This window comes from Oryx dammah, unplaced genomic scaffold (genome assembly GCF_014754425.2).
Source record: "Oryx dammah isolate SB20612 unplaced genomic scaffold, SCBI_Odam_1.1 HiC_scaffold_6, whole genome shotgun sequence".
Lineage (NCBI taxonomy): Eukaryota > Metazoa > Chordata > Mammalia > Artiodactyla > Bovidae > Oryx > Oryx dammah.
Window position 1 is genome coordinate 16,004,314 of NW_024070190.1, and position 15,484 is coordinate 16,019,797.

General features: G+C 50.0%; 1 protein-coding gene across 1 annotated transcript in view; it reads left to right on the forward strand.

Annotated features, from left to right (window-relative positions):
* Positions 1-15,484, forward strand: part of ALOX5 (arachidonate 5-lipoxygenase) — a 49,755-nt gene that overhangs the window by 12,989 nt on the left and 21,282 nt on the right. Inside the window, exon 4 of the mRNA XM_040242818.1 lies at positions 9,408-9,530. Within this exon, the coding sequence (XP_040098752.1) occupies positions 9,408-9,530 (123 nt within the window). The remainder of the gene's footprint in view (positions 1-9,407; positions 9,531-15,484) is intronic.

Sequence of the window (15,484 nt, forward strand, 5' to 3'; positions counted from 1 at the left end):
ATTTTGCACTGTCTGCGTATTCTTAGAGTTCCTCTTTCACATGAACCCTCAGGCTTCCAGATAAGAGTTTGAAAGTAAAGTTAAGAACTAAGAATAGTCTCCAGCATGTCAGAGGCTGGCAGATTCAGCTGGTTCTCTTCACTCACTCAGCCAGGCTGGAAGATGGAGAAGCCGCATGGTTCCTAACCCAGCACCCGTGTTCTCTCGCTGTGACTGCCCGCGTGGCACAGTAACACACACAGACAGAGCGAACTGCAGTGTAGTGGGTTTTCATCCACATCGTTTAATCGAATCATTCCATGACTTGCTTTTCCTTCCCCCATTATTCTGTTGCAAAGAGCTGCCAGCTGATAGGCGCCGTCCATTCATTCCGGAGAAGGCGATGGCACCCCGCTCCAGCACTCTTGCGTTTGGCTTCTGTGTAGCACCATCGTGTGAATAAACCATCATGCTCCCCCACTGCCCTGCTGGTGGACAGATTGGAGGTCTCTAACCCAGTGCAATAGGTTTCCTCATACCTCTTGTCTCCTGCTTTCTTCAATGAGTTGCTCCAGGGAACAGACATAAGGGTGGGCACGCAGGGTTGCCGACCACATGTGAAGTTTTCTAAACATTGCCTGTTGTTGTCCAAAGGGGTTCTGCCAGTTTTCACCCCAGGAGCTGTTCCTGAGTTGCCATTTCCCTACCTCATCCACCCACTTTACACCCTGAGGCATTTTCATCCTTCTCGGTATAATGTGTGTGCAATAGCATCTCGCTGCTTTCCTCATCCTTAAGTTGCCACTGTTTCTTGCTTTATGTGACGGTAGCAGAGTTTATTCAACCGTTCTCCTACTGATGGACGTTCGGTTTGTTTCCCATTTGTATATTGGATTATATTTTGTATTAAAACCAGTGCTGCAAGAAGCAACCTCGTACAGACATCTTGATGTACTGGTGCTTGAATTACTGTCAGATTAATTTCCAGAACTCACATACCTGGGTCAAATCATTTTTCACTTTAAGAAATAATGACAAAATTCTCCTCCCAAAATTTTACAGCAGTTTTCAATCTCACCAATGGTAAATGAAAATATACTATTACCTATACCTTCACTGGGCTTCCCTGGTAGCTCAGAGGCTAAAGCATCTGCCTGGAATGCAGGAGACCCGGGTTTGATCCCTGGGTCGGGATCCCCTGGAGAAGGAAATGGCAACCCACTCCAGTACTCTTGCCTGGAGAATCCCATGGAGGGAGGAGCCTGATAGGCTACAGTCCATGGGGTCCCAAAGAGTTGGACACGACTGAGCGACTTCACTTTATACCTTCACTAATGCCTGATGACATCAATTTTTCAAATTTTTAACAAAACAAATGGCTCTTACCCTGAAGTAAGAGCCCACTGCTGTCTTAATCTGCATGCCTCTGACCACTGGTGAGTTTAGCCTCTGCTTTGCTTCTTGCTCAGATTGCCTGTTTACACCTTTTATTTTTCTGTGAGTCTATTACTAACCTAAAGGGGCTCTTCACATATTGGGAGAGTGTCCCTTGCTCAGATTGCCTGTTTACACCCTTTATTTTTCTAAGAGTTTATTATTAACCTAAAGGGGCTCTTCATATATTGGGAGAGTGTCCCTTTGTTATATGTAGAGTGCATGTCTCTTATCTTCTGTTGCTCTTGCCACAGATTTCAGCTCTTTATTTCCTTAATGTATGGATTCTTTTTCTTTGTAACTTTTGGGTTTCCTGCTTTGCTTAGGAAGGCCCTCCCCATCCCAGTGTTACCTAAGTACTCATATTTTTGTCTAATATTTTTATAATTTTGTTCTTAACTTTAGGCTTCTATTCCATCTGCTCTGTATTTTTATACATGCTGTGAAATCGGAGTCAGATGTTTCTGGTGTCACATATTAAGTCGTGAGCTCCTTCCTGCTGCCTTGGGACGGCACCCACGGTACACGGAGCTCATGGGGCGGCCACGTGTGGGGCTCTGCAGCCAATGCCTGGGCGCAGCCCCACTGACTGCCACTGAGGAAGCTGCTCAGCCTCTTTGCGCCTCGACTGTCCCATCTGTAACGGGGAAATGATGATACCACCTCGTAGGGTTCTGAATTAAATAGGTTACACGATGAAAACACACAGACTAGCGTTCGACACAGAGAGCACACTGGGCAAGTATTAGCTAGTTTTGTATTATATTCACATACTTTCTTGGGTCTGTTTTTCTACCCCATGACCCAGCACCATCTTTTGGTGATCAGAACTTTCTAATAAATGTGAATGGTTGTTTTGTTATCGCACTGTTCTTTTTAGTTTTTCATGATGAGAATTGCTTTGAATTACAAATAAATGTGTCCCGTACTGGCATTTTAATAATGTTCCATCTTCCCACCCACTTAGATCTATGTGATGTCCTTGAGTAGAATTTCTAGTTTTATTCCTGAAGTGCTTTCACCTTTCCAGTCACTTTATATCAACAGAAACTGTAGCTGTTACCTTTCTAAGTGGGATGTTTTTTCCATTTTAAATGAATATTGCTGGGATAAAGATGAATTACTCATTTTTCACTATTTACTTTGTACTGACACCTTACTAAACTATTTCATTGGTTCTAATTATTTTTAAGTGAGTCTTTTTAATTGCCTGGTTATTTGATCATGTTATAAAAATGATGATACTTTTGTCTCTTAGCTTACATTATTTACATCAGTGATAATTTTTTTCTTATTGCCCGAACAAAGTAATGGTAGCAAGGATGAACATCCTTTCTAAGTCTTAATTTTTTAGAAAATGCCTTTCATGTTCTTATTTGTTCAATATGTTGTTTTTGATAAACACTCTTTGCTTATTTATTTGTTCAATAGATTTGCTACTGTTTTCTGATAAACAGTAACTTCATGCTTCATTTTCACATCATGTCTGTTTAGCTGAACTTGTTCAATTGATATGGGGCTTCCCCGGTGGCTCAGCAGCAAAGAATCCTCTTGCAATGCAGGAAGGGCAGGAGACGCAGGTTAGATCCCTGAGTCGGGAAGGTCCCCTGGAGGAGGGCATGGCGACCCACTCCAGGATTCTTGCCTGGAGACTCCCATGGACAGAGGAACCCGACGGGCTACAACCCACAGGGTCACAACGAGTCGGACACGACTGAAGCAATTGAGCGCGCACACGCACACTTTCAGTTAATGTATGAAAAAGCGGGTAGTATAACGTCCCAGTCCATGCTTTCCTCACAGCCCCTCCTCACAAAAGTATTCCTCCTGCCCTCACGAATTCCTTGGCTTAAATGACGATCTAAACAGTGTCCGTTAAACGCTGACACTGCCTCCCAGTTGGCACTGTGGCCAATAGGAAGCCTAATGGTGGTTGTTAGTTTCCTTTTCCGGAAGCTTGTGAGTTTGTAGGAGCAGCTCCCCTCCTCCTTCCAACTTTCTCCTATTTGGCATTTACGATATAATCAGAATACATCTAGGAATGTCTTTTTTTTCCTTTGTTATTTTTTCTGTATAGGATTTACTTAGAAAATTGAGGTCTCTTCAGCTTAAGGACGTTTTTCTCCGATTTCTTTGATTTTTACTCCTGATACTGCTCTCTGTCCTTTGGAGCGCTGGCTCTCCACATATCAAAGCCTCTACACCCAGCTTCCGCGTCTCCTGTGGTTTCTTCCATGGGTTCCACTTCTGTGTAAGTCGGTGTTACAGTTTCTTCCATTTGGCCCAAGGCAGTTCCTGTCATAGAACAAGTGCTCAGTAATTAGGTAATGAATAGATTTTGTTTTCCAGGAGACTGATCGGATCTCACAGTGACTAGTGTTCTCTTCCCATTTTTCAGTTCAGAAATCATGCTTTATGGTTGCAGAAACTCTTTTTAGATTCTAATTACGTCTCCTTAAGACCTCTCTAGCTCTCACTCTTTTTTGAGAAATTAAATGTCTTTTCTGCGTTTTCCTTCCGCTTGCTTCTTCAGCATGGTCTTCCCGGTGGGGTGTGGTTTTTCTTTGCCTGCTTATCTCTGGCTGTGACGGTCTTTGGGCCTTGCACAGGTCAGCCTGTCAGGGCTCTCAGGCACCGGTCCTTGAGTGGAAGGAACATAAGCGTTTGGTTCAGGTGCACTGTCTCCATGCACTGAGAGGCTGTGGTCTCAGACCGTCCAAGGTGGAAGCATTTTGGAGGCTGGGGTCAGCGGGAGTCAGGGAGGTCCTGAGGAAATGTGCTCTAGGTAAACTCTGCACTTCAAAACAAAATGGGAATGCGTTACCTGGCACATCTCCCCTCATTGGCTCAGGGCCTGCACACTGAGAAAACTCCAGCTTCACTAAGCTCTTAAAATTGATTAGAGCCCTTGGACTTCCAGTGGCTAAGAGAAAATGTTTAGTGATGTTTAAATTGATTTGACCAACAGTGATTGGTGGCACAGTGATAAAGAACTTGCTTGCCAGCGCAGGAGACACAGGACATGGGGGTTCAGTCCCTGGGTCGGGAAGATCCCCTGGAGGAGGAAACAGCAACCCACTCCTGTATTATTGCCTGAAAAACCCCATGGACAGAAGAGCCTGGCAGGCTACAGTCCACAGAGTTGCAAAGAGTCAGATGTGACTGAGCAATTCAGCATGTATGCCCCCACAACTGGTAGTTAATACCAGTGGGGCTACCAGACGACTGTCTTAGTTTTAGACATATATTGGAGATGCCTTGAATCGTTTTTTAAAACAAAGGAAAAAATCAATAAATTGGTTGATATTTGTGCATTCACCTGCATTTTTACTCTGGTTAATATCCCAGCATTGGTGTTAATACAAACAACAAAAATAGAAAGCTTTCTTAATGTCTACGAAAATAGAACGTTGGAAGTAAACCAATAGCAGGAAATGTATGGTTCTATGCGACAGAAAACACTTTTCAAAATGCACCCTGAGTGATTATAAGAGTGCTCATATCCAATTTCTGTTCACCTCTAATGATAATTATGAGAGGCTTACTGGACAAACAGTTCAGTTCAGTTGCTCAGTGGTGTCTGACTCTTTGAGACCCCATGAATTGCAGCACGCCAGGCCTCCTTGTCCATCACCAACTCCCAGAGTTCAATCAGACTCATGTCCATCAAGTCGGTGATTCCATCCAGCCATCTCTACCTCTGTTGTCCCCTTCTCCTCCTGCCCCGAATCCCTCCCAGCATCAGGGTCTTTTCTAATGAGTCAACTCTTCGCATGAGGTGGCCAAAGTATTGGAGTTTCAGCTTCAGCATCAGTCCTTCCAATGAACACCCAGGACTGGTCTCCTTTAGGATGGACTGGTTAGATCTCTTTGCAGTCCAAGGGACTCTCAAGAGTCTTCTCCAACACCACACTTCAAAAGCATCAATTCTTTGGTGCTCAGCTTTCTTCACAGACCAACTCTCATATCCATACATGACCACTGGAAAAACCATAGCCTTGACTAGACGGACCTTTGTTGGCAAAGTAATGTCTCTGGTTTTGAATATGCTATCTAGGTTGGTCATAACTTTCCTTCCAAGGAGTAAGCATCTTTTAATTTCATGGCTGCAATCACCATCTGCAGTGATTTTGGAGCCCCAAAAAATAAAGTCTGACACTGTTTCCACTGTTTCCCCATCTATTTCCCATGAAGTGATGGGACCAGATGCCATGATTTTAGTTTTCTGAATGTTGAGCTTTAGGCCAACTTTTTCACTCTCCTCTTTCACTTTCATCAAGAAGCTTTTTAGTTCCTCTTCACTTTCTGCCATATGGGTGGTGTCATCTGTGTATCTGAGGTTATTGATATTTCTCCCGGCAATCTTGATTCCAGCTTGTGCTTCTTCCAGCCCAGCGTTTCTCATGATGTACTCTGCATAGAAGTTAAATAAGCAGGGTGACAATATGCAGCCTTGACGTACTCCTTTTCCTTTTTGGAACCAGTCTGTTATTCCATGTCCAGTTCTAACTGTTGCTTCCTGACATGCATATAGGTTTCTCAAGAGGCAGGTCAGGTGGTCTGGTATGCCCATCTCTTTCAGAATTTTCCACAGTTTATTGTGATCCACAAGTCAAAGGTTTTGGCATAGTCAATAAAGCAGAAATAGATGTTTTTCTGGAACTCTCTGGCTTTTTCTTGCTTTTGGATGTTGGCAATTTTGAACTTTCTTGCTTTTGGATGTGGGCAGTTTGATCTCTGGTTCCTCTGCCTTTTCTAAAACCAGCTTGATTGCTGAAGCCTGGCTTGGAGAATTTTGAGAATTACTTTACTAGTGTGTGAGTGCAGTTGTGCGGTAGTTTGAGCATTCTTTGGCATTGCCTTTCTTTGGAATTGGAATGAAAACTGACCTTTTCTAGTCCTGTGGCCACTGCTGAGTTTTCCAAATTTGCTGGCATATTGAGTGCAGCACTTTCACAGCATCATCTTTCAGGATTTGAAATAGCTCAACTGGAATTCCATCACCTCCACTAGCTTTGTTTGTAGTGATGCTTTCTAAGGCCCACTTGACTTCACATTCCAGGATGTCTGGCTCTAGGTGAGTGATCACACCATCGTGATTATCTTTGTCATGAAGATCTTTTTTGTACAGTTCTGTGTATTCTCGCCACCTCTTCTTAATATCTTCTGCTTCTGTTGGATCCATACCATTTCTGTCCTTTATTGAGCCCATCTTTGCATGAAATGTTCCCTTGGAATCTCTAATTTTCTTGAAGAGATCTCTAGTCTTTCCCATTCTGTTGTTTTCCTCTATTTCTTTGCATTGATCGCTGAAGAAGGCTTTCTTATCTCTCCTTGCTATTCTCTGGAACTCTGCATTCAGATGCCTGTATCTTTCCTTTTCTCCTTTGCTTTTCACTTCTCTTCTTTTCACAGCTATTTTTAAGGCCTCCCCAGACAGCCATTTTGCTTTTTGGCATTTCTTTTCCATGGGGATGGTCTTGATCCCTGTCTCCTATACAATGTCATGAACCTCCATCCATAGTTCATCAGGCACTCTGTCTGTCAGATCTTGTCCCTTAAATCTATTTCTCACTTCCACTGTATAATCATAAGGGATTTGATTTAGGTCATACCTGAATGGTCTAGCGGTTTTCCCTACTTTCTTCAATTTGTGTCTGAATTTGGCAATAAGGAGTTCATGATCTGAGCCACAGTCAGCTCCTGGTCTTGTTTTTGTTGACTGTATAGAGCTTCTCCATCTTTGGCTGCAAAGAATATAATCAGTCTGATTTCCGTGTTGACCATCTGGTGGTGTCCATGTGTAGAGTCTTCTCTTGTGTTGTTGGAAGAGGGTGTTTGCTATGACCAGTGCATTCTCTTGGCAAAACTCTATTAGTCTTTGCCCTGCTTCATTCCGCATTCCAAGGCCAAATTTGCCTGTTACTCCAGGTGTTTCTTGACTTCCTACTCTTGCATTCCAGTCCCCTATAATGAAAAGGACATCTTTTTTGGGTGTTCATTCTGAAAGGTCTTGTAGGTCTTCATAGAACCGTTCAACTTCAGCTTCTTCAGCGTTACTGGTTGGGGCATAGACTTGGATTACCATGATATTGAATGGTTTGCCTTGGAAACGAACAGAGATCATTCTGTCATTTTTGAGATTGCATCCAAGTACTGCATTTTGGACTCTTTTGTTGACCATGATGGCTACTCCATTTCTTCTGAGGGATTCCTGCCCACAGTAGTAGATATAATGGTCATCTGAGTTAAATTCACCCATTCCAGTCCATTTTAGTTCGCTGATTCCTGGAATGTCAACGTTCACTCTTGCCGTCTCCTGTTTGACCACTTCCAATTTGCCTTGACTCATGGACTTGTCATTCCAGGTTCCCATGCAATATTGTTCTTTACAGCATCGGACCTTGCTTCTATCACCAGTCACATCCACAACTGGGTATTGTTTTTTCTTTGGCTCCATCCCTTCATTCTTTCTGGAGTTATTTCTCCACTGATCTCCAGTAGCATATTGGGCCTCTACCGACCTGGGGAGTTCCTCTTTCAGTATCCTATCATTTTGCCTTTTCATACTGTTCATGGGATTCTCAAGGCAAGAATACTGAATTGATTTGCCATTCCCTTCCCCAGTGGACCACATTCTGTCAGACCTCTCCACCACGACCTGCCCGTCTTGGGTTGCCCTGTGGGCATGGCTTGGTTTCATTGAGTTCGACAAGGCTGTGGTCCATGTGATCAGATTGACTAGGTTTCTGTGATTATGGTTTCAGTGTGTCTGCCCTCTGATGCCCTCTCGCAACACCTACCGTCTCACTTGGGTTTCTCTCACCTTGGACATGGGGTATCTCTTCACGGCTGCTCCAGCAAAACGCAGGTGCTGCTCCTCACCTTGGACGAGGTGCCCCTGCTGACCTTGAACGTGGAGTAGCTCCTCTCGGCCCTCCTGCACCTGTGCTGGACGCCTCAAAAAACACTGGGAATTTTTGTGACGGTGAAAGTGCGAGATGATGTTGAAGGGCCGCAAGACCTTTAATGACCTGTAACTCAATGTTTTACTTCCCTCTCACAAGAGAGATTAAAAAGGAAAGATAATTAGGAATATAAATGGAAAAGCTGAAATCCTAGAATGTAAATTTTGGTTTTTAAACAAATATAAGATCATTCTCCCTGCTCTAAAGAAGTTAACAGATTTTTGGTTCGGTTTGCTTCTGTAGTAAACAAAAAGAAAATTTTTAAAAGACTTAGAGAATTCTCTGGCAGTCCAGTGATTAAGACTCTGAGCTTCCACTGCAAGGAGCTGGGTTTGACCCCTGGTTGGGGAACTAAGACCCCACAAACTGTGAGACATGGCAAAAAAAAAAAAAAATTAAATGCCCAGTGCTGCAAGATAAGTTTCAAGGATAACAGACTCCAAAAACTTTGGTGGGGTAGAGTACATGGCCTGTGTTTGAGGGGAACTCTTTTGACTGTAGCAATGTCTCACTGTTGGCAGCTGTCTGTGCCTGGGGGTCCTTGCCAACCACCCTGCTGCCTGTGCCCCATGTGTGAAGGCATGACCACTGTCCCCTTTCCCCTGACCATCACACACAATACAAGGGTGTTGACCAAGCTGGTGAGACACTGGACGTCCAGGTCAGATGTGGGGACAGCCTACACCACTTCCAACTCCAGTTAGCAGCAAGGCAGCTCTGGGCTGGGGGCATCACCCTTAAATGTCACCTCGAAAAAGTGAGGTCTTCTGATGGTCTCTGTATGCGCCTACCATCCAGTCCTCTGCTGGAAGCCCAGCCTGAGGTTTAGGAGACCTTAGGCCTCCCGCTGAGAGGCTCAGGACCCAGCAGGGTGGGGGGCTACCTGACCCTGGGAGGCATCCCAATACCTCACCAGGCACACGCTCAGCCACAACGTGGTCACTTGATAGGCAGCCTTCAGCCTGAGGGGCCGGTCCAGAGACCAGACATTGAATTCTGTTTTTTCTCCTCCACTTTCACGCTCAGATGGATGGAGTGGAACCCTGGCTTCCCACTGAGTATTGATGCCAAATGCCACAAGGACTTACCCCGAGATATCCAGTTCGATAGTGAGAAAGGAGTGGACTTTGTTCTGAACTACTCCAAAGCGTAAGTGTGCAAGAACTTGAGCAGCTGGGGCCGGAGGCAGGACTCCCCTTCCTCCCTTCATGGGGGTCTTGGGCTGAGGAAGCAGCTCTGCTGAGCAACTCCTCCCAAATCACTTGATTACCTCTTGGTCATAGCATGGATCCTGAATGCACGATCCCAGGGGAACCTGTATGTAAACAAAGTTACAGCACGTAGGACTCTAAATGCCAAACAGAGCTGTTTTCAGCCCAGAGTGAGGGTCTTTACCTGGAGTGTTTCGTCTCTCCGTGGACCAGTTCCAGGGTAGACAAGGCGTGAGCTGCCCCTGACTGGCAGGGTCCTGCAGTAACAAAGGCCAGCATGCCAGACGGCTCACGCGCCCCTCCGTCCGTCTTTCACTGCAGCCCCAGGAGGCGGGCACAGTTCTTAGCCTCATTCTGCAGCTGAGGAATCTGCAGAAGAAGGAAGTCAGACACTTGCCCGACAGCTCCTGCTGATAAATGGAAGAGATCTGGCTTATGTGCTCCTTCTTGGCAGCTGAACTACTGACGGTTTTCAAAGACTCCTCGGGTGCTTGTTACCAACATGGAGCCCCAGGCCCACCCCGGGGCTAGTGAAGGGGTCTTTGAATCAGTACACTGACACTTTAGGGAATTCTCCCAGTCATGCAACTCTGCAAAAGCCTAGATCCCTGGACGTGCTCCCTGACCGAGCCTTGGCCCGAGGAGCTTCAGCGCCTCCTGGTGCCGGCCACTCCCTACCGCCAGGGTGAGAGTGTCCCCCAGTGGGCCCTCGCCTCGGGTCGGCATAACCAGGAGGCAGACAGGTTGAGAAGTGCTCATTTAGTTAGCCTCTGTGGCAACGTTTGCTTAGTTGCAGAGCTTCTCCCCTCAAGAAGTGACCTTATTTGGTCGAACTTCTGCACTTCTGTAAAGAAAGGGCGGGAGGCCATACCCCCAGGTCTTGCTCCTGGGGACATTTGAGAAAAGCCCTACACAGACACACACAGCCTGACAAGCAACCTCTGCAGGGAACCGCTCGTATCAGAGAGACCCAGACATCCAGTCTATCTGTCTTCCTGAGGCTGCGTCTCTGCGAGGAAGAAAGTAATAAGGGCCCGCCGCTTACCGCGCCCCTAGTCAGTGCCAGGCTGCGGTGTGGGTGCTCGCTCCGTAGAATCGTCTGCTCTAGCCTTCGCGGCGACCCTGGGGGGAAGCTATTACTCTGTTACAATTATCACACATGTTGCCTCATCTCTAAGTGCCCTTCACAGGCAAGAGGTCGCCTTATCTAGACCCTGGGAAGCAGTGGCCATTTCAGATCCTAGCTGCGCCACCTTGGGAGAGGTTTCTAAGCTTCCTGACTTAAAAGTTCTCTGACTATACAGTAAGGCCGATGCTGCCTAACGGCTAGAGTTGCTGTGAGACTGAAATGAAGTCACGCGGGCGCTGCCGCTGGGGAGGTCCAGCACACGGTAGGGGCGCGGCCTCTAGGAGCTCCCTCTGGGTGACTGGGGGCCTCCTTCTCCTTCCCGAGTGCAGGGAAGGAGACGCCACGGAGCTGCCACCCGGGGCCCTGTCACTGCCCGTTTGCCGGCTCCTCTGGGCTCCCTCCAGCCCCGTGGAAGCTGGCCCAGAGCAGGCCATCTGCTGCTCATCCTTGGACAAATGTTTATGGAGCTCCTGGGAGTGGGGGCCCGAGATGAATCAAAAGCACTCCAAGAAGCTCACAGTGTAGTGGAGACAGAGCTGTGGGCGGCTCATCGCGATGGCACGTGATGGGTATTCCTTAGGAAAGGAGCACTGGGGAAGCGGGCGGCAGGGAGGGAGCTCTGAGGAGGCACCATCAGGAAAGAGCCTTCGGAGAGGGAAGCCCGACCTGGGTCTTGAAGGGCAGGAGCTCACCAGGCTGATTGGAGGAGGAGAGGACGGCACTCGGGGCGGTGACAGCTCCATGACCGGTGAGGACTGGAGCTGGGGGCCTGTGTGGGGAAGTGGGGCTGGGGCTGCCAGTGCAGGGATGAGGCTGCAGGACTAAGGGTTTGAAGCGCCCTCACCAGGGGTGAGGTCCCTGGGGGTCAGTGTTTTAGTGTCAAGGAGAGAGAAGCTGGTTTGTCAGATGCTTTGGGGAGGTGAGGGGAGTTTAGAGCTGACTCTGTGGATACAGTGACTAGGACATGATGCCCAGTGCCCCGGAGGAGAGCACTCAGGGACAGCAGAGGCGAGGAAGCAAAGAGGAACCAGTACATACAGATTCCTTGGCGAGCTGAGTGTGAAGGAAGAAAGGGATGAGCGAATTAGACAGCAGGACCCCAGGAAGGAGAGGGCAGGAAGGAGAGGGCGGGAAGGAGGGGCGAGTGCTGTGCCATAGCCTGGATTGTGCGCTTATCCACCGGTCCCCCCAGAACACCATAGCTTAAGACTACAGACTTTAATATTAACAGGAAGTGATGACCAGGGTGCTAGTCACTAATATTTGTTGAACTCATTTACATACCAGTGCTTTTTGTATATCATGTCAGCCCTGTGAGGCAGGGACAGTCATTACACCCATTTCATGGATGAGGACACTGGGCACAGAAGGTAAGGATTTGCCTGAGACCACGCTTTGGGGAAGAGATGGGATCCTCATCCAGGCTGTGGCAACCTGCATCCATCTCAACTGTCCTCTTCGGCCTTGGCCTGGGCTTGCATATGGACTCCAGCGCCACTCAGGATTCTTGTGTCCAGACCCCAGCAGTGGAGCTGGGGCTCCAAGACCCTCTGGTCCATCCCCTCTGTGGTCAGAAGGGGAAAAGGTGTCCACCCTGCAGGTGGCAGCCCTACCGCCCTGAAGGTCCCTGATGTGACCTGACCTGGGTCCTGGCCTGCCTGCCCACAGCTCCCTCCATAGAGGTGCCACTCTACCCTTAGCTAACTTCGGCCGGTGTTTACTATGGAAAACAGACCCAGGGAGATCTTCAGGGCCCTTCCCTCTTGGACCTCCGCCTTTGGACAGCCCGGTTTCCACGCCGCTTCTGGGTAACTGGCAAGTTTCCTCGGAGCCACCTGCTCTGCCTGGAACGGGGCTGGCCCTGTTCAGTAAGGTTGGCCCCCCACCCCGAAGAGAAAAACCATGAAATGCGAAATGGAGAAGCTGTTCAAAGAGGGAAAGGGGTGGAGGGGGCGGAGGAAGCAGGAGCTCCCGCCTCTGTCAGCGCAGGGCCCGCAGCTGTGCCCAGCCCAGGCCAGCAAGCGTCTCCGTGGGAGTTCCCGCCTGGCTGTGTCTACATCTGGTTCTGTTTTTACCCGGCTGTGCCATTACCTGTCCTTGCTGTCACCTGGCTGTGTGACCTCAGACGAGAGGTGCCCTCTCTGGCCGTGGGTTCTGCTTTGTGTGCTAACGCGTCTTTAGAGCCCCTGATGTCCGGTTGTCTGTGAGTTTGTAGCAATGTTTAGCCTCTAGATGACTTGCAAATGATTTTCCTCCTAACTCCTCTTCTTCCTGCATCTCTGGCTTCCTCGGGGTAGTCCTACCACACCCCACCCTGTGTTTGGTGCCAGCCTTCTGTTTTAAGGTCAAAGAGATCAGCTAGGGAGAGCTGGGACCCACGTGGAGCTGTGACACACTCCCAACCCCCCACAGGGCACCCTGGGGTCCGAGACCTCTTTCCAGGGAAATGTGTGGTGCTGGGCCAGCCTCCAGGCAGGGAGGATTGTACAGGCCTGGGAAGGCCTCTCCACACCCAGACACCAGAGATCATTAGAGGTTTGGTCCTCCACCTTGACAAGGATTCCTGTCCCAGGAAGCTCAGCTAACAAAGGAGGTTGGAGGAGGAGGGCTGTGTGCTGGGTGAGGAAGGAGGAACATGGCTGGTAGAAGCTTAGCTGGGAGCATTCCTGGAGGCCTGCCTGGCAGTGGTGAGGCTGCAACAAGCATGTGGGTACAGCAAGTACGTGGGTGAAAGCTCCCCCTCCCCCATGAAGGGCTGGGATCAAATTGCTGGTGATAATAGGCAGAATGACACCAGGGTTCTTCTCAGGCTCGGAGCCGCTGAGCACCTACTGTGTGCAGCCACCACAGCTAGAGCACAGCGCATCCCAGGCCTCACAGTGTATCAGCCGTCCGTAGGCAACTGATTCCTCCAACTCGCTGAGGTCATTGGCCTCGTGGCCCCAGGACCTGCCCTCAAGCAGAGTGGGCTCCCAGGCCTCCAGGTGTCCGGGACCAACAAGAGCAGCATTTGCGAAACCGCCGCGGGTCCCGGACAGGAGTCTCCAGGAAGTCTTTCCCACATCAAGTGCCCTTCCTGGGACCAGCAGAGCCAGGAGGGGCCCCAGGGTCTGCTGATCGCCTGCTGAGTCCCCATCTGTGGTCGCTGAGACTGGCTGCCCTCCTGCATGCTCACGGGTGTCCCCTCCCCCCCCTGCTTCCCCCAATGATGCTGTTCAGAGCCCCCTGTGCCCGTCAGCCAGGCTCACTCCAGACAAAACACCCAAACCTCAGTCCTTTGAAGGCGTGAGGAGGGTCCGGGATTCCCAGAGCTTTGCGGACACTCTCAGTTCCCGCCAGCCCCCTTCCCCAGGAATAGATGCAAGGAGGGCGCTGGGGCCTCTCTGTAAGGGCTGCTTTCTAGGGGAGGCACCCTTGGGGAAGATGGGTGGGCAGGACAGGCAGCCCACTGGGGGGAGCACCGCCAAGGTCCCCACCCCAGGCCCTGACTATGCCATGAGCACGCGCCCTGAGCCCACTGTTGCCCGGAGCCCAGGCCCAGCGGAGCAGTGCAGACCCACCTCACCCTCTGGCGCATGGGCAGCAGGCAGGTTTTCATGCGAGTGTGTTTGCACTGAAGCCACATCTGCAACGTGGAAGTAGCATCGCAGGCCTGTGGGGAAGGGGAAGCTTCACGAGACCAGCGGAGAAGTGGGGCTCGCTGGGCAGAGCCCTCCGGATACGCGCGTCCCATAGGCGCAGGAGGAGGAGAAAGAGGGGCACGCGGCACCCCAAATGGGAGGCCACGCATGCCGACACCACCAAGTCAGGGTAAAAGAGACGGAGCCGGGGGGAGGCCTGGACCCTGGAAGGCTGGACGGCAGGAAGCAGCAGGGTGGGCTCGTCATTCTCAGCTGCGAGTGCCAGAGGCCGCCACCGTGAGCGCTGGCTAGAGTTCCCACAGCTCCGTCCTGCACCTTGCCTAGGTTACGTAGGAAAGCCTGGGATACCCCTTCCTGCCTTCTCCAGCTTTCCCAGACCCATCCCACTCCTGCCTCCTCCAGGAAGCCCCCGGGGTTGTTCAGGCCTCTCAGATCTCTCGCCTTGTTGCCTGCAGCCTGCCTTTTGAATTTATTAAGTTCCTACCCTGGGTTGCTTTGCTTTCCTGTGTAATGAATATTTGGAAGCTGTGTCCTCAGCACCAGGCAAAGAGCTAGGCGGACAGTAAAGGATGGCTAAACTCCACTGAACTGCTCATCCTCCCAAATCCAGGAGACCCAGGAGAGGGGCTACAGAGGAAATCAGGGTGCTCCGTCCCTGGGAGCTTGCCTTAATCGGGGGAAGCAGCAAGTCTGATGGCTGAATGAGGGCATGAGCACTGTAGACTGTTGTTGAGGGCAGGCCACTGGACTCTTTCTCAAGGGAGTGCGGAGGAAGCACGTGGGCATGGGTGCCACTCTCGTCCCGCTCTCCACAAGGCCAATCAGCTGCCCTTCGGAGCTGCCCCGGGTTCAAGGCCCCTAGAGGCCGCATGAGACCCTGGTGCAAAGGGACTCGGCAGGGGGAGGCGAGGCCAGAGCGTGTGTGAGGGCAGAGAGCGTGTGCAGGGGAGGCGAGGCAGAGCGTGTGCAGGGGGAGGCGAGGCAGAGCGTGTGCAGGGGAGGCGAGGCAGAGCGTGTGCAGGGGGAGGCGAGAGGCAGAGCGTGTGCGAGGGCAGAGAGCGTGTGCAGGGGAGGCGAGGCAGAGCGTGTGCAGGGGGAGGCGAGGCAGAGCGTGTGCAGGGG